At 29.4% G+C, this 19,729-nt stretch overlaps 1 protein-coding gene across 4 annotated transcripts in view; it reads left to right on the top strand.

Moving 5' to 3' along the window:
• The first annotated feature begins 2,702 nt into the window (after window positions 1–2,702).
• Window positions 2,703–19,729, top strand: part of LOC142323467 (uncharacterized) — a 70,565-nt gene continuing 53,538 nt past the window's right edge. Inside the window, exons 1-3 of one of the 4 annotated variants that reach the window (XM_075363122.1) lie at window positions 2,709–2,965; window positions 5,188–5,264; window positions 8,776–8,972. In XM_075363122.1, coding sequence (XP_075219237.1) covers window positions 8,831–8,972 — 142 coding nt within the window. In that variant the 5' untranslated portion in view covers window positions 2,709–2,965; window positions 5,188–5,264; window positions 8,776–8,830. Of the gene's footprint in view, window positions 2,966–3,030; window positions 3,339–5,187; window positions 5,265–8,775; window positions 8,973–19,729 lie in introns of those variants that run through there. The other 3 variants (XM_075363123.1, XM_075363120.1, XM_075363124.1) reach the window with 3 other exon arrangements.

Genomic DNA, 19,729 nt, shown 5'->3' on the forward strand with positions numbered 1-19,729 from the left:
CTCAAAATCTGTCAATGAATTTTTAGTGTTGTATTAATTTTAAAAAGTACAAGAAATGACTGTTAAAGATTGCAGTGTAAGTCACAATTTTGAATAAGTCTTTTATATAAAATGAAAATGAGACAGTTCATGAGGGGAAGTTGTGACTCAACAGTTTAAATAAGGGACATCCATCAGGATGACTAGTTGTCAGCAAACATGGTTGCATGCAATTTAGGTAATTTAACATATGTACTTGGTGTTAGTGTTTTTCTACATAGAATTGCTGTGCAATTTATTTTACGAGTAGTATGACTAGTTTTGGGGGGAACCCACCGGGTTGGTCTAGTGGTTAACGCGTCTTCCCAAATCAGCTGATTTGGAAGTCGAGAGTTACAGCGTTCAAGTCCTAGTAAAGCCAGATATTTTTACATGGATTTGAATACTAGATCGTGGTGGATACCGGTGTTCTTTGGTGGTTGGGTTTCAATTAACCACACATCTCAGGAATGGTCGAACTGAGAATGTACAAGACTACACTTCATTTATACTCATACATATCATCCTCTGAAGAATTATCTAAACGGTAGTTACCGGAGGCTAAACAGGAAAAAGAAAGAAAGGACTAGTTTTGGGGGGGGTCTTTTTATTGTTAATATTTCAATCCTTCTCGATTTAAGTGAATAGTTTCACCTTATATTTTTCATTATCCACTACTTAAAGTTTGCATGTAAAACATTGAATTTCAAAGTAACTTTTTTCAGTTTTATTAGTGCACCACCTTAAGATTATGGGTTTTTCTAAAATGAATTCATGAACTATTGTGGGTAAATGGATATGATTCCGATTGTTGGAAAGTTTTTCTGAACCATTGGAAAACATGTGTGAAAACTTACATATTTGTACTGGATGGGCAATAAGATGTGCTATGGATAAGCAAGTAAAAAAGATAATTGCAGTGAATTTTCTATATGTTTTGTAGTTGTGCTTGTCTACCTTGGTTATGATGTATAAAAAGTTGAAACTTATATTTTGGAGTGAAATGTCAATTGGGGTGAAGCAGAATGTGCAGCATTTGAAAACCAATAAAAAACCCAGTTGAACTCTTCCATTAGCTTAATCCCACTATTTGCTAACTCAAACTGATATTGTAAAAATCATAACACCCTGAACCCATCACCTATTCTCTCTCTGTATAACACATGAATGATAGAACTGGAAGATGAATGTGCAAGAAGGTTGACACATAAATGTGTCAACCTTCTCAACTGTTAAGTAGATTGCATGGAAAAGTTCAGTAGAGAAATAGGGATGATTCCTCTTTGTACTTTCATAATAGATTGGCTATACTGCTTATTTCAGTTTTTTTTTTTATTTTTAATGAATATGACATTATCAAGTATTCCCTTTTTACATGACTATGATTCATCATAACAATGTCAATTTTTTTCTATCTTTTTCATTGTGTATTCTAAAAGTTTCAACACATTAAAAATTATAAATAATTCTCTTTCAAATTCACAGAAACTGTTCTTCCAGATGACGCCTTGGAGCTCCAAAGCAAAACTGCATAATTATGCACCTTTGTGTTCAGTGGTTTTACCAGTGGCAATGTGATAATGTTGCCCATCTGAAAATAATTAATCTCTTAAATAAGTGGTCGAATATACTTTATCTACATTGTGTCTGTTTTGTTCATTTAATATGTTGTTTTACCGAATTTTTTATGTTTGTGAATTTCATAATATTCAAGTGTGCTGAAATCTTTAGTTTCTTTGAGCTACATTGAGTGTAGTAATTGCATACAAGATAATTTTTCTATGTTGTAATTTGTACAAAAGTTATGTTTCCTAATGAAGTGTGGTTTTTCTTCTTATATATCAACTGTCTCTTTCTAAGAAACAATCTTGTTGTATATAATGTACAAATTGTTTATAACAAAGAATGCAGATGTATATTCTCAATTTTGTCAATTGTTTTTTTATTTTTTATTATATACGAGTAATTTTTATTTATAAACACTCAAATAATTTTGTCCATATTTTATTTTTTTACAAACATGAAAAAGTTTTGAATTCGATACACTGAACAGTACAAAATTGACAAATACATCATAATAAATTAACTGATTACAGATAAAAAATAATATTTAATCACATACTGAACTGATCTATTTTTCAATCATTTTACAGCCAAAAGTACTGAGCAAAAGACTAGATTATACTCCTAAAACTGTATGGAAAATTCACCAGTTAATGCGAGCCGCGATAACTTCTTTAACCTCATTTCTATGTACGTACATATGAACGGCCAAATCTCATAAGTGCTGCGTACTATTGGTGATGTTGCGAATCAAAACTATTGTCCTTTTAAAATATAGAATTAATTAGATAATGAATAATAGGTTAGTGTACAAAATAACAAACCACCAACCTTATCTTCCTTTTTATATCTAATAAACTGATAAGCTAACATATAAACTCCATTGTTTGTAGATTATGGATTTATTCGATGATAAAACTTACTCTAAATTTTGATCGATTTTTTTAAAAAGTAAATCATAGAAATTTTAAAGAAGAATTGGAAGAGTAGAAAAAAATTATGGCTTCTATACAAAATTAAATTGCATATTTTTTCAAGCTGCTATAAAGAAAATATCTCAGAAAATCTAAAACTACATTTTCTCATCTGCAGAATATAACTTGTATCATTCCTTTCGGCACTTTCTTTAACTAACATCAAGTCACATGCAGCACTGCGCATTGTCGTTGTGCTGGACGACAGCTCCCTGTCTGTGATAACGAACTGGGACGTGTGATGTAGTTGTCGGTTCTTACTACTAATTGACAAATATCTTTGACTGATTTATTAAGGTGATATGATATATTTGTGCGTTAGATTAGAATTTTAAATTAAATTCCTGAATTCCTTTGCGGTAACGATGATGCCGATTTTATGCAGTGAAGTTTAAAAAAAATCGTTTGAGGTATGACAGTGTTGAGTAAATCTGTTTGTGTAGTTAACCTTAGTGATTAGCTTGGTGTTGGTGTTTTTCACCATAGAGTTGCAATGTATTTTATTTTATGAGTAGTACGACTAGTTTTGTTGTGATCTTTTATTGTTAATATTTCAATCCTTGATATAAGTGAATAGTTCATCTTATATTTTTCATTACACTACTGAAAGTTTGCATGAAAAACCGAATTTCAAAGTAATTTTTTTCAGTTTTATTATTGTGCTACATTCTTATTATGGGTTTTTTTTCTAAAATGAATTCATGGACAATAGTTCATTGTTAAATGGATAAGATTGCTATTATTGGAAAGTTTTTTTGTACCATTGGAATTAGGTGTCTAAAGGTGAGACCTTGAATAGTAAGCATTGACATAGTTGTTTATGTATTGGTGACCAAGTCAGTGTCAATACTTAAAATATGATTTTAATCTGGTATTGTACTGAGCCATCCAGTTCTTCTGCTTTTGCTTGTTTAATAATCATATTTACAGATTTAAAAGTTATCCTGCAATTAACTATTCTGTGTGGTTAAAGCTGTAGCTGAGGTCACAAAATTAATATATGTATCAGAAAGCCGTAGACTTTATTTATAACTTTTTAGTTTTAGGTTAACCTTGCTATTGAAAGGGGTTAATGTGTGAAGTATCATTTTTTTAATTTACATGCATATTATTTATTTTTTGTAAATTTTTTGATCTTATTTAATGTTATATTTATAATATCTTCCCCAAGCTGTCTTGTGATAAATATGTAAACATGTACTTTTTCAGTCATTGTAATTGGTGGGGTAAAAGTGTTTTATGATGTCTTAAATGCGCAAGTGCATTTTTGTGTAGGTAGAAATTTAGAATCCTGTATGAGATTTGTCTGTGTTGAATATTTAGTAAGGCAAACATTACTTCACTGAATGCTTAATGTTTGAGGTTGCTTACATCATGGCTTTGTATGTGTGCTAGAAATGAACTGGATACGTGTTCAGTCACATGTGTAAAGAATATATTTTTGCATTATTTACAGCAGCAGAATCAAATTACCTTGTAGAAACAGGATGTATGTACAGATGATCTCAACATGCAAATTTTATACATAACATGTAAAAACTAAAATTTCATCGAACTCCAACCATATATAATTTAAGATCACAGAATTTGACAGACAGTATATTAATTAGACTGACACTACATATATTGAATTTGTTTGATTACATAAGAGTTTTTATTACTTCACTACATAAGGGGCTTCCCAAATCTTTTAAAATAATTGAGGTTAACAACATCGCTACCAGAAACTTCAATAAAGAAAGTGCTGTTACTTTGTTCTGAAGGGTGCTATGGAAGAAAAAGTTACAAGATTATGAAAGCAAGCCCAATATTTAATAAATTTAAAGTTTTATCACATACTGTCATACTCTTCAATAAATCATATGTATAAAATATGAGGTAGCTGAAGAAATTTCCCAGAATCAGCACCGCCTGTGTGAAGTGGTAACATTGATAATGAATTTATTGTTTCATAGATTGAATGATTCATGACATTACAATATGATCTGTGTGATGTTCTTGATTCCTCACAGACAATAGGAACAGTCATAGCTGTGTGTTGTATCACACCAGATCAAAATGTCTGTAATTTTGCAAATGTCCAATTTTATAAATTATTTTACTATTGTCTTTATATTTTATTAAAAAAAGAGATAAGACCATCTTATATTTTTTTGAAATAAAAATAACCGTGGGTTGTATAGAGGTTTATCAATTGTCATGCAAGTACCATAATTTGTACATATATCAACATTTTTGTCAAACTATAGCCTAATAGTTTTGTATAATACTTATTTGTGTAATTTGCAGATTCCCTAAATTTTGGTAGGTAATAAAATAATTAAATTTTACTTTTAGTTATTAAAGCTACAAGCAAGCACAAAACACAAAGGGCTAAATTTACGTGTATGGGCACATCAGTATTCACCAAGTATATTTGTTCACTTATAAAAGAGGTTAAATTGTTAGTGGTTTTTATTAGTAACATCTTGAAATTAATTTTTACTGAATACGGCCTCATAATCAACATGTTAATTTCATTAGAATTTTTAATTATAAACTAGTTAGTAAATTTACCAGAAAGAAGCTTGAAAGAGAACAATCTATATCAGCAATATTTGGGTTGCTGATTGTAAATTTTTTAACTTTTCAGTGAAGAGATGCTTTGAAGTTGCTTACATTAAGTTATTGGAAAAGTCAAAGTCGTTGGCATCTATAGACCACCTACAGGTAAACTGATGCAATCTTTGAAATATTATAAGAAGTTACAGACGCAATAAATAACAAAAATATTATTGTAATTTTTTTTTTCTTTCCGTAGCGGAGGAAAAAGCTCTGCCAGCCACCATCAGGCCCGCACTGACAGCAGTGCGGGGCTCTCACCCGCTAAAAAACCTCCCCTTCTACCATGCAGGGGCCAGATCTAAGCCATATGGTATGTACAGCCCCTGCATGATCACCCAGGCACTCCACTATCCGAATCCGTGTGACCGAAAGGTGTCCCTAGGGGGCGAGCGACGACTGAGGAGCTCCCGCCGCCCACCCCCAGAAGCTGGCCTCCCTTGATCACCCGTCATCGAACTCCAAGCCTCCATAGATTCGCATCAACTCAGCCTGCCTTTGCCTCTCTTCATTGGCCTTCTCTCGTTTCATTGATGCGATCGTAGTCGAGACACACTCCCTATTGTAATTGTTAGTTAACTTTCATGTTGATGATTTGGTTACATAGTGTTTAAGGATATTTTTGAATCTTATGATTTTATTGAATTATCTGTTAGAGCTATTAGAATTCTAACCAATTCATGTATGTCAGTTGATTATGTTTTGATTTATGTTGGTTTGAATGACTAAATTGTTCAACATTGATAGTAACTTATTTGACGCCTAGCACATGCAGTGTTTATTAAAAATTGTAATATACTAGGATGCTTCTTGTAAGGATATGTTAATGTAAAATAGTAATATTAATAAACTTTTAAGATATTTAGTGTTGATTAATGGCAGGATGTCATAAACTCCATTAATGTAAATGAAAAATGGAAGGAATTGATTTATAACTTTTTTCTTAATTTCAGTTGTTTAAACTGAACAGGACAGACATATACTACAGTTTGATTAAGTAATTTGGTAGTCTTATTACTTTTGAAAATTCCTGAGTAATTCCTAGATTTTTTTTATATAAAACTTGTATAAGTTCTTGAACTACCTAAGGCAAATTTTTTCTAAAAAAAAAATTGTCTTAATCATAAAATAATGTTGTAGAGTTTAATTGTTTGGATTCTTAAAATATAAACAATCGGAGAAAAGAATTTTTAACCTTTGTTTGTATTATAAAGGTGAGAAACTGCCTTTGAGTCAGTTTTGCTTTTTAATTTTTGAACTTTATTTATTGTAACTTCAGAAATAATTCATTTTATTTTATTTTTTTTATTAGAAATCAGTATAAGCTAACTGTCAACATTCTCAATAAAGTAGTATTGTTCTAAATATGATTGTATAATAAATTAAAATATGGTTTATTGTTTTAATATCAAACAATCAATTTAACCATTTTACAGTTATACACTTAGTATAGGTTAAATGTATGTTCACTTTGTATGAACTCTGGGTAATTAGGAACTAATATTTATGATAAGATTTTAAATACACAGATATATGTGTCGTTGCTGGCAGCAAAAGTAGTGCCTGGGAATGGTTAATAATAATGAAATAAAACGGTTAAAACAAGAGTTAGGGGGCAGTATTTGGTTTTATATTATGTAAAATACTGATACTATAAATTGAAGATTTTCAGTTAAGAAATTATTGCAGTAAATTTAGAAAATTAATATTTTTTATTGATGTGGAGCAACAATCCAAAAATAAGACCAAGACAGTGTAGTTGAGATAGTGCATTGTTCATCACTGTGTGTATCTTCTAGTTGCCTAAAATGTTGTATTATTAGATTAATTTACAAAAATAAGGGAGATAAAAGACTGTGATCCAATTGTTGTTCTTTGTCTACTACTTTAATTTAAAACCTTTTGAAAAAATTTTTGTAGATTGGATGATTTCTCTGAGAAAAATGGTTTGCTGTTATCATTCCAACAGGATCTCTGAAAAAACTATTTTTACATCTCCAACAGGACCAAACAGTACAACAGGAGTATGATATTTATGAAAGTTTTTGGTTTTATGTTTTTTTCTTTTGTTTATGATATATCATTGGAGGTCAATATAATGATAATAATCATCATACCTTTGCATCAGGATGTTTGTACTATTGTAGTTTATCCTCTGATTATTAAAATTGCTTGCAGGAAGAAATTCTGTAGTCGTCTTCAACTTGCTGAAAATTTTTCTATATTATTATTTTACTTCTGAAGCTTGTTCTGCATTTTTTATGGTTATCTTTTAACATCTTTCCCAAATAAATTTTGTCCCATTTTATGTAACATCATTCTAAGTTTTCTTAGGTTCAGGAAACAGCCTAATTTTGTTTGTAGCAGTAAGCTTTCTTTTAGTTTTGACATTTAAATAATGTTACTTGAAGAAAAAAGAAAAATTTTTTGCTGCTCAGTTTCCAGTTAGTTCTGTTTCTTAGATGATTTTAAATGTTTTGCTTGCATTATAAGAAACACTTTTGGTTATATATAGCAGTCACTGTTCAGTCTCCCTTTAAAGCTTATCAGGGCTATGAACAGGGGGGTGGCGACTGGAAATCACTAGGCAGGTGTCTTCCCCTACGGGGTTGGGATGTCACTGTTCAGTCCACCGGGATCGTTTACTGTGATTCAGATCCTGGTAAAAGTAAAACTTTTGTATGGAATTTAATACTAGATCGTGGATACTGGTGTTCTTTAGTGGTTAGGTTTTAAATAACCACATATCTCAGGAATGGCCAACCTGAGACTGTACAAGACTACACTTCATTTACATTCATACATATCCTCTGAGGTAATACCTTACATGGTTCTGGAGGCTAAACAGAAAAAGATGTCACTGTTCAATCATGTTGTATGAAATCAGAGTAAATTTAAAACTAAACTACATTGTTAGCACACTTGTGCTAACAATTAAATCGATATGCCAAAACTTAATTCCTGGGAACAGCAGTGTTTGAAATGTTTATGATTTTTATTGCTCATTTGCATGTGTTAGTAGTAAGTCATATTTATTGTGATTTTAAATAAATCGCTGTTATTGCCTTCCAGATTGTGGATTTGCTTACTATATGGTATGTAATGACTTTGTGATGACTTCATTGTTACGATTGTGATTTATGCTGTTTATGAAAATGTTTTCTGCTAAAGACGAAAGCTGTACAAATATGATGATGTCATGGTATATATATACCATTTTATAAAGTAAATTTATTCAGCATTAATAATGGCTTTAATGCATTAAATAATTTATTAAATTGAATCCTGATTGCAGAGTGTAATTTGCTACTTTGTAGATTTTAATAGTTATAATTACTGCTGGTTATATTGGCACTGTTTTAACTAGTTAAAGGTTAGGAAAAAAATCACCAGGAACTAATCGCTACTTAAGATAAACTATCATGATTATTAGTCAGTTGAAGAAGTTTTAAGTCTGATAGACTAGTGATTTTTTATTTATAATTATGTATACACTATTTCTATCCGAGCTTGGATTTTCCTTATTCATTGCTCAATCCTTTGTCTTGATTAAATTGGTTTCTCTTCTCTGAAAAACTAAAATTTGTATTATTATTATTATAAAATGACTTTTTTTCAGGTGTGGGTCACTCTCCTGTGTGTGTATTATTGAAGTTACCATTTAATTTTAAATTATGGCATCTAGTTCAGCTACAGGTGATAAAACTGTTAATAAAGTGGCTCTTTGTTCTGCAATATTTGCAGGTTTTGCATATGTAGGGTACTCTGTTGTAAGGACAGCATTTTGTCGAAAGCTAGGCAGGAAGGAAGGTGAAGGTGCGTATGTTTGGATATATTTATTTGTTAATTACTGAAAGAGAAGGGTGTGAATGGAGCTGAATGTTGCTAGTTCTGGATAATGTGATTTTCATCTTTGGAATTTTTATAAAAATAACTGATAGCAGTGTTCAGTTTCATGTACTCCTTATTATTTATAAACAAACTACGTAACTCTTTTCTTCTTACTTATGTCAGGCATACTTACTTATGTTAATCAAGTTTAGTTCAACAGCTGTTTTATAATATATATATTTGTTCTTGATAATGCTATTGTTAACGTACTTTTCATTTAAGTTGTTATTAAAGTAAATTCTCTCTCTCTCTCTCTCTTCTAAAATGTTGTTACAGTAAAATCATTCTCTTTAAAAATGTTATTAAAGTAAGTTCAATAAAAGATGTCTTAAAGGTTAAATCAATGCTATTTAAAATGTAACTTAAAAATATGAATCTAAATAAATACTTAAATATAATACTTCAGATATGAATATTGTACATGTTACTGATTAATCTCAATAATGTGAAACAAATGTAGCTACGAATATAATAATAAAATAAATGAGTTATATCTAAATCTGTAATAAAATGTATATATAATAAAAATATCATTGAATACATTAACAAAGTATTTATTGAAGATATTATTGATTCCGCAGTGTAAGTTTCAAATACTGAAAGGTGCAATTAGCACAGTTATTTGAACATTTTTTTTTGGTCCTCGTGCCATTGATGTGTGAAGGTTTAATTTATTGTGGCATTCTTCAGTTAAAGACCATCCAGGTTACGTGTTAACAAATCTTTCAACATATCAATTTATGGTTCAACAAAAAAGGAGTTATTAAGGTTGCCAACTATCCAATGAAATACAGCCTACGAATTATTTCTTTGTTATTAGCAAGTAATTTCATTTAATTATTTCTCATTTAATTCTTATTTATATTTATCATTGTTAATTAAGACTATTAATTCATAATGAACAGAGAACAATTAATTAGACAGAGAGGATCAATTAAATCCTCTATAACAAGAATTGGTACATTTATTGAAAAATATAATGTTTCTCAAATTGATATTCATCTTATATGAATTAAATTAAGAAACCTTCAAGAGTTTCAAGGGAAATATGATGCCATTCAAATAAACTTGAAATGGAAAATGATGAGGATATTTGTGCAGATCATATTCAGTTGAAGACAATTTATGCAATTTTGAATGTAAATTACAATGTTTAATAGGTAATATTAAGCAAACGACAATTGATCAATTACAGCAACTAAGCAAATGCAACTACAACCAAATAATTTACCATTTTTCAGAGGTAATGTTCTTGACTGACAACATTATTATAGTTTATATAGTGATTTAGTACATAATAGAAATGATAGAAATTAAGTCCAAAAACTTCACTATTTACATATTTCCTTGAAGGACGAAGCATTAGCTATTATTAAAAATTTACCGATTACGAATGAAAATTATACAGTTGCATTAGATTTTTTAAAAAGGCGTTTTGACAATAAATATTTAATTGCATCTCATAATGCAGATTGTATTTTAAAACTAAATTCCATAAAGGGAGAATCTTTGGATAATTTATCCAAATTTATTATTGAAGTATCTCCATATGTCAGTGCTCTTGAAGTAATGATTAATCCAATCAATACGTATGAATTTATTGTTGTTCAATTGTTAACATCAAAGTTAGATTACAATACTTCCAGATTATGGAAAGAGAGACTTTCAACTCAAAGGTTTCCCACTTTCAAAAATTTCATAGAATTCCTTGAATTTAGAAAATATTAATGCAAATAGGTCAAACCAGCAAGACATCTCAAGACATAATTCCAAGGGACAACGATACAACAATGGAACTAAATCCTGTACTAAACGTTTTTATATAAATGCTAACAAGCAGTATAAGGCAAATAATTTTAGCTGTTATTCAAAATTTAATTATTAGCAATTTCTGATTTGTAATTCTAATCATTATTTATATTGTAAGAAATTTTTAAGTTTTTCTGTTATTGAACGGAAAGAATTTCTGGAACATCACAATTGTTGTTTAAATTATTTGACTGAAGGTCATTCAGTTGATGAATGTTATTCTAAACCTGTATGTGAGATTTTTTCTCAAAAACATAACACTCTTATTCATATAAATAATATTAATTCTAAATCAAAAGAATAAGTTTGAAAATAATAATCATACGTCATTTAAATTGCAGTCAAATAAAAGCATAATCTTATTTACTGCATGTCAGGTTTTACTAGACTCTGGCACTGAAGCGAATTTTTGTACTTATGAATTCGCATGAAGATTTGAACTTCCATTTATGAAAAATGATATTCCTCTCTTAGGAATAAATAATACACTTTCTCATTCTGAACGTAGTGTTGAATTGACACTGCATTCTTTATATATGAACTTTTCATTCCAGTTGCAATGTGCTATTTTAACAGAAATAACAAATAGCCTACCGACCTGTACCTTTGACATTTCGCATTTTAATTTACCTCATAATCTGTTTTTTGCAGATCCTGAATTTAATATAAAAAATAAAATTGACATCCTTATTGGAGCACAATTTTACTTGAATTTTATTTTACCTTCAAAATTTATTCAAAACTTTAAATATCCTGTTCTCTAAGAAACCAAATATGGATATATTCTCAGTGATTGTTTTCCTATTAACTGTAAGATCAATTATACCATTACATCTTTTATTTCTCCGAAGGACTCTACAAATCTTTCAACTGCAGTTGAGAACTTCTAGAAAATTGAGGAAATTAATACTGATATTCCATTTAGTGAATGTTCTATTTGCAAAAAAACATTTCAATCCAATTTTACTTGTACCAATCAAGATAGATCTGTAGTGGCATTACCACGTACACCCAACAATATAAGGCTAGGTGATTCTTTCATAAATGCAAAGAAATGATTTTTATCATTGGAAAGAAGGATATACAATGATCCCAATCTTAAACGTGACTATTCCACTTTCGTACAAGAATATTTGAACTTGGGTCACATGTCATTACTTAACCCTGATGATTTTTTTTTTAATAGACAAATTAACTGTATGTTATTTACTTCAGCATCCGGTATTTAAATCAACTAGTTGTACTAAACTTCGAGTGGTTTTCGATGGTTCATCTAAAACCAGTAACCATTTAATAATACTCTACTTGTCAAACCTGTTGTCCAACAAGATTTATTTTCTTTATTGTTAAAATTCTGAATTCATAATTATGTCATTACTTCTGTCATAAAAAAGATGTATCAACAGATAAATCCAGTGATTCTAATTTACAATGGATTCTCTGATGTAATTCTCCAAAACAAGAGATAAAAAATTATGCACTATGAGCTGTAACTTATGGAACCTCTTGTGCACCATATTTAGTCACAAGATGTCTCATTCAAACAGCAATTGAAAATAAAAATAATTTTCCACAAGCTTCTCAGGCTATTAAAAATGATTTCTATGTTGATGATCTCATTAACGGATCAGTTAACCTAAATGAAGTTATTCAATTAAAGAACAATATCTCCAAATTATTACAACACATGGTATTCTAACAATTGCAGTATTTCTACGTCTAATCATAATTCATTCATACCATCTAATCAAGAACACAACGTATGTACTTTAGGAGTTCTGTGGAATAACAAGTCATACACTAAATTTCCAAATCATTCATTCTAATAATTCTAAAATGTATACCAAAAGGAATATTCTTTCCATCATAGCTGGTGTCTATGATCCTCTAGGACTCATTGGCCCTATTATATTTTCTCTACAAACAGTTTTATGCAGTCATGACAACTCAAAATTGATTGGGAAGAAATATTACCCAAACCATCAATAATACAATGGCTTTCAATCAATAACATTTAATTGAGTCATTTAAGGTAAGTAGATCCATTAAGTATGATAATAGTAAAATTAATTCTATTCAATTACATGGATTTTCTAATGCCTCTGTTAAGGGCTACGGTTGTTGTCTTTATATATGCACTTTATACTCCAACCACGTAATTACATCTAATGTAATGTTCTAAATCAAAAGTAGCCCCCTTAAAACAAATCACATTACCCAGACTTGAACTCTGTCGCATTTACTACTGTCACGTTTATTCGTGAAGTTATCTACTGAATTAAAGATACACTTATTCAAGGATTCCACCATAGCAATTTGTTGGATTCATGGACATTCTTCGAGTCGAAAGGTATTTATAGGTAATAGAGTTTCTGAAATTCAACAAAATACTTCAATTACCAATTGGAATTACATCAAATCCTCTGGTAATCCAGCAGACATATTGTGTAGAGGTTGCTCACCAAGCAAGTTACTTCATATGTCACTGTAGTGCTTGATCTTCCTTGGCTATTACAGTCATCTTCCCATTGGCCAATGGATCGTAATATTACATTCAGTAATGATAATTTAAATCTCGAATGCTTATTAGAAAGACAAAACTATGTTAACTTCATGTATATCTAATGTTGTATGCGATAACACACAAAGGTTTTCATCTTTACATGCTTTATTACAAACATTTATTTTCTGTTTCAGGTTCATTTACATTATTAAATCAAAACCGTCGGAACATAATTTAGTACTTTAACTACTAAGGAATTAGATCATACTCTTTACATGTCAATCACAATCCATATATTTCAATAATGAGATAAAGAATCTTAAAAATAATCAGATCATTGATAAACAAGGTTAGCTTAGTTCACTAGGTCCATTTTGAATGATTTAGGTCTAATTTGTGTAGGAGGTAGACTTCAACGTTCTTTCCTACAATATCACATTAAACATCCTATTGTTTTACATCCAAGTATGTACTTTACAAATGTAACTGTCAACCGTGAACACTTAAAGACTGTTTCACTCTGGTGTACAATTAACATATCATTCATTGCAACAGAGATACTGGATAATAAATGCAAAAAGAATCATTTTGTCAATCATTTATAAGTGTTTAACTTGGTTTAGATTTGACGCAAAAACTCAATCCCAACAGCTTGGTCAATTACTGCCTATTAGAGTGATTCGTTCCAGAACATTCTCTTCTTGCGCAGCAGATTATAGTGGCCCAATTATAATTCATCATGGTGAGCAGAGATATAAAGCATTGTGAAAGGCTTACATAGCACTTTTTATATGTTTAGCCACTAAAGCTGTTCATTTAGAGTTAGTTTCTGATTTGACTTCACAATCATCTATTTCCACCTTCAAAAGATTCATTTCATGCAAACGTATATCTACTAAAATATTTTCTGATAATGGTGCTAACTTTCATTCTGCTAGAAATATTTTTTACAACTTGTATCAACTTTTAAAATCAGAGAAGTTTTAAAACAAATATTCAAACTTTTTCAACATCACAAGGAATTACGTGGTCATTTATTCCTCCTTCATCTCCTCACTTTGGTGGTTTATGGGAGAGTGCAATCAAAAGTATCAAATATCATATACGTCGTGTAATAGTAAAACAATTCTCAACTTTGAGGAATTTTATACAGTATTGACACAGATTGTGGCTTGTCTTAATTCTCGCCCTATTTTTGCTATTTCTTCGGACTATAGTGATCCAGTACCACTTTCACCAAGACATTTTCTTATTGGATGTCCTCTCACAGCTTTTCCTGAACCCAATTATCAAAGGGTTGAAATTACCTGATAGGTCATTGGCAACTGCTCCAAAAATTTATACAATCTATTTGGAAACGATGGTCAAAGGACCATCTGCACTATATTCAACAATGCAACAAATGACTTTTGCCACCCAAAACCTGTCGGTTGGAGATCTAGTTCTGATCACCAACAAAATACTTCACCCATGCTTTGGAAATATGGAGTTGTAATTCAGGTATATCTGGATTCTGACAATTTAGTCAGAGTTGTAGACTTACAAACGGCTAATGGTTCACTAAGAGACCTATACATAAATTATGTTTTTTTACCAACTTTTAAAGACACATAAATTTTATTATTTAAATAGATAATTAGATAATTTAAAGGTTGATACTTTCAAGATATTGGTTGATTTAATACATTGTGTTATTATTATGATTTCATGTTAAAATTGTAATCTGATGTTATGATTTAATTTGTTAATTTATTATTACAAGCTAGATACATCAATATAACTATTACATTATGTTCATCCTGTTGTACACTTTATACAATTTACAGTCGGCTATTAATTACATTCATGTACAAACACACATTACATGTGTACATACAACACAAACATACAAAATACCATTATCCCAGTGTACATTAAGCAGGCATAGATGCAGTTACCCAATTTACTTAAAAAATGATGATTAAAATATTTATGCACTTATTTGTTACAAAGAAAAATTTATGATAAATCGAGCTCTATTATTATTATTCATTAATTTTTATTGTTGTGTTATGTATAACTGATGTGAACATAATTTGAAACTATTGATTCAATAATTTAACTGTAAATGATATGTGTAATTAATTTTTTCACTGATATCATAATGTATAATTTACATTTAAAATCATTATTTCATGTTATTAGCTGTAACTTTGTTCAATCGTCATGTTATTATACAGCGTCTTAAATTATTTTACTTTATATAATAGTATTTATAATTATATTGTTAAACTTGTCAAGATTACAAATATTATTTCTTAACATATTATAAAGGAAAAAAGCCTTGGGATTTTTTGACGGGCAGTTATGTTCAGTTTCATGTTCTTATTATTTATAAACAAACTATGGAACTGTTTTCTTCGTACTTATGTCAGGCATATAGATATGTTAATCAAGTTTAGTTCAAAGCTGTTTTATATTATATATATTTGTTCTTTATAATGCTATTATTAAAGTACTTTTCATTTAAGTTGTTATTAGAGTAAATTCTTTCTCTCTCTTCTAAAATGTTACAGTAAAATCATTTTCTTTAAAAATGTTATTAAAGTAAGTTCAATAAAAGATGTCTCAATAAATATGTTCAATAAAAGAGTAAATCAATGCTTTTTAAAATATAACTTAAAAATATGAATCTAAATAAATACTTAAATACAATACTTCAAATATAAATATTGTACTGATTTATCTCAATAATGACAACAAATGTAGCTATGAGTATAATAATAAAATAAGTGAGTTATATCTAAGTCTGTAATAAAATGTATATATAATAAAGATATCATTGAATATATTAACAAAGTATTTATTGAAAATATTATTGATCCAGCGCCATAAGTTTCAAATATTGGAAGGTGCAATTAGGCAGTTATTCGAACATTGTAAAAATAAGATGAACCATATTTTCTTTATAAAAATTTGTTGTATGCATCGGTAAGTTTTTTTTTTGTATGCTCACAGTCTTGTAGTCGCTGTGATTTTTGTATGCTATCTTTCATACCATTTAATTATATTCTTACAAATGTATTTAGAATTTTGTCGTAAAGGTGATTAAATATCGATGGAAAAACTGTGTAATATCATTTAATGCCATCTTACATCATATTGAAAAGCAGCTTGGGTTACTGAAGTTTTGGTTGTGGTGAAAACAGTATGTTGTGAAAAATAAAATTATTGTTCAAGCAATTACAAATTTAGGGGAAGTTTGTATATCCTTTTTTTATTTTTAATATTAACACTCTGTCGGTAGTAGAGCTTCTCTACCCCTGCTGTACTCTTTTTTTTACAGTGATATAGCAAATTAGCCATAATGTAGTCAGTTGTTTATGAATTTATTACATTTTCATTCTATATTATGTCAGAAGATTTTTTTTTGGATTCAAAAGAATGCTCTTCCTAGTCATATAATGATTAGAAAAAAGAGAGAAACGTTGAAACTTGATACTACTGTGCTTAACAATAAGATCATAAATGTTTTACTTTTATTACTGTGTATTCTTTGATATTTATCGAAGGATAATTATAAAACTCAAAATTGCAGACAATGTTATGCTGAAGTTTGCTATCTGTTGTTCAAGGTTAGTGGCCTGTAACATGTTCATAAACCACTGTATTATTATTACCAACTGTACTAATAAATGATATATTTTGAAATCTGTTTGTATTAATGACTAAGAAATTAAGAGACATTCTTTAAAATATTTGTACAGTGTCTACATCACGTAATGGTAGTTAAAGATTGACATTACGAAAACCAGAAAAGTAAATAATAGTTGCCTTTGAAGTGCTGCAGAAGAGGTGGTTGATGGATAAAAAAAAAATGACTGGTTTTAGAATTAATTGCAGAGGTATTTTTTGGAGGATTTTTAGATAATTTGGATCGAAAAGAGATTTGGCCAAATCTTGAAAAAAAGAAAAAAAGCTTGGTGGGTCATAGTCTGTATTAAGGTACGTAGGATTAGTTAATCCGGTTATAGAAGGAAGTGTAGAAGATAAGTGAAAAGTGTAAGAAGATAAAAATAAGATTATTTAAAACAGATAATTGAGGTTATTGGGTGTAAAGGATGTTTGAGGGTAAGAGATTAGTGAATGTTAGAATAGAATGATAGTGAAACATTCAAACATGTGGAAACAAAACAATTTGTGATTTATGCTGTATTATTGGGACAGTAGCTACCTAAATGTCTAATACTGAAGTTCCACCTAAATGTAGGTACAAGAATCAAAGTAATGGATGTGACTTTTTTTATGCAGATTTAAGTAAAATAGATAACTTCATTATTGTTTTTTATTTTTTTAAATGTAAAGTTGTTAATATTGATTTCTGATATTATGTTCTCTTTAATTAAAAATATTTATTTGCTTTCCTGTAATATGATCAGCATAATAACGTGAAAGTACATCTCAGCATTTTTTTTATTTTTTCAGTAGTTGTAGTACTTACTTATTAACAGTAAAAAACCACGTATTACCACATAACAATAAAAAAAAAAAAAAAATGACCAACTGTTTTTTTTCTCAATGTTTTGAAGTTTCTGAGTTCAGAAATAAAATCGTGGTTATAATATTCTCAATTTAAAAAAAAGAATTGTTACTGCTTATCAGTCAGTTTTTTATTATTTCTGTTAGGAGCTTTTGCAGAGAGTTCTGTTTTAGAATGGATTTTCATTAACTAACCTTGAAAACTGTGAACATAAATCTTGACTACTGTACCATGGTCACTGAAGTAAAATAAACTTCTCTGCGGTACAATCTTTGTAGATAGTGAAACTAATGGGCGTTGTCATGTTAAAATCAATTTTTTTAATATGAATTATATGTTTATAAATGATCTAAAAAAATATATATTTCACTAAACTGACTGTTGTTTACAGATTTCACTTGTTCATTGATTATATTTTCATTGCTGCGTTTTACTATTTGTATTTTTGTAAATTTGTTAATATTAATCTTATTATGTTTTGTTTAATTAAAGGTGGTTTATTTTCTCTACTGTAATCAGCATATTATGATTCCTGTATTATATTTATATGCTCCTAAAAGTTTTTTAAAATTACTGTTGTCATTCATAATTTTTTTTTTTACTGTTTTCTTATAGATTATTTTATAGACATTGGAATTAGATTTTGATTTTTTTTAAATTAGTTTTTTCTTAATTTAAGTTTGTTATAATTAAAAGGAATTAAAAATGTTATTTTCTTCTTTAATGTAGTGAATTTGTTTATTTTTTCATTTTTAAATTTATGAGGGTCATCCAGAAAGTTAGTCGTTTTTGTTTAGTAACAAATTGTATTTATTTTAACATTAATATATGCCTCTTAATCTACATTTTTAAAGTTATTTCTCCACATAATCACTTCATAAGTTCAAGCATTTGTCAAATGATGGCACTAGCTTTTATGTGCCTTTGTCAAAGAAGTCTACCACCAGTCCATTAAGCCATTTATGACCAGCTGTCTTGATGTCATCATTTTTGTAACGATTCCCACCGAGAAACTCCTTTTGTAAACAGGTGGAAATTGCAGATCTGGACTGTATGGCAGATGATCAAACATATTCCATCCAAAACCTTTGAGAAATTCACAAGTTTTTTTTTTTTTGACGTGGACATACATTGCCGTGAAGCAAACACTCCACAAAAGAACACGGCAATTTTGAATTTGAATTGCATAACTAAGTTCCATAAAAATTTTTGAACAAAAGTCAGCATTAATCATCTCTCCAAGGCATAAACTCTCACAATAAGATTCTGTAATGATCGCAAAAAATTGTGGCCATGTTTTTTGTGTTTTGAGAGTATTTGTTTATATTCTTTGGGTTTGAAGGCAATCAAGAATGATTCTACTTTAGTGATTCTTATTTACTCTCTGGTGTGTAGTGTGAAACTCTCATTTCATCACCAGTCGATATGTAATCTAGTATTTCATCGCCATCTCTATGGTACTACTGCAGAAATGACAGAGGAGCAGACACACATTTTTTGTGATTATCTTGTTGGCATTCTTGGTACTTATTGGGCATAAATTTTACGCAATTTAGATGAACAGTCACAATTTCATGTAACAGAAACCATGAACATACAGGAATTTTATCAGTAAGTTTATCTAACATGAAACACTGGTTCTCTTTAACATGTCTGCCAATCTGCTCTTTTCAACTGTTCAATAATGAGAGTAGGAGTCCTGAGCATTGCTTATAATGAACAGATGTTCTCCCGCTATAAATAAACGACACCATTTCCTTCATTCATTATACTATCACTATATATGGCAGTAATTTGACGATGAATTTCCACAGGATGAACTGTGCATTCAAAAAACGCATGACCGATCAA

The sequence above is a fragment of the Lycorma delicatula genome, chromosome 4, assembly GCF_047948215.1.
Source record: "Lycorma delicatula isolate Av1 chromosome 4, ASM4794821v1, whole genome shotgun sequence".
Lineage (NCBI taxonomy): Eukaryota > Metazoa > Arthropoda > Insecta > Hemiptera > Fulgoridae > Lycorma > Lycorma delicatula.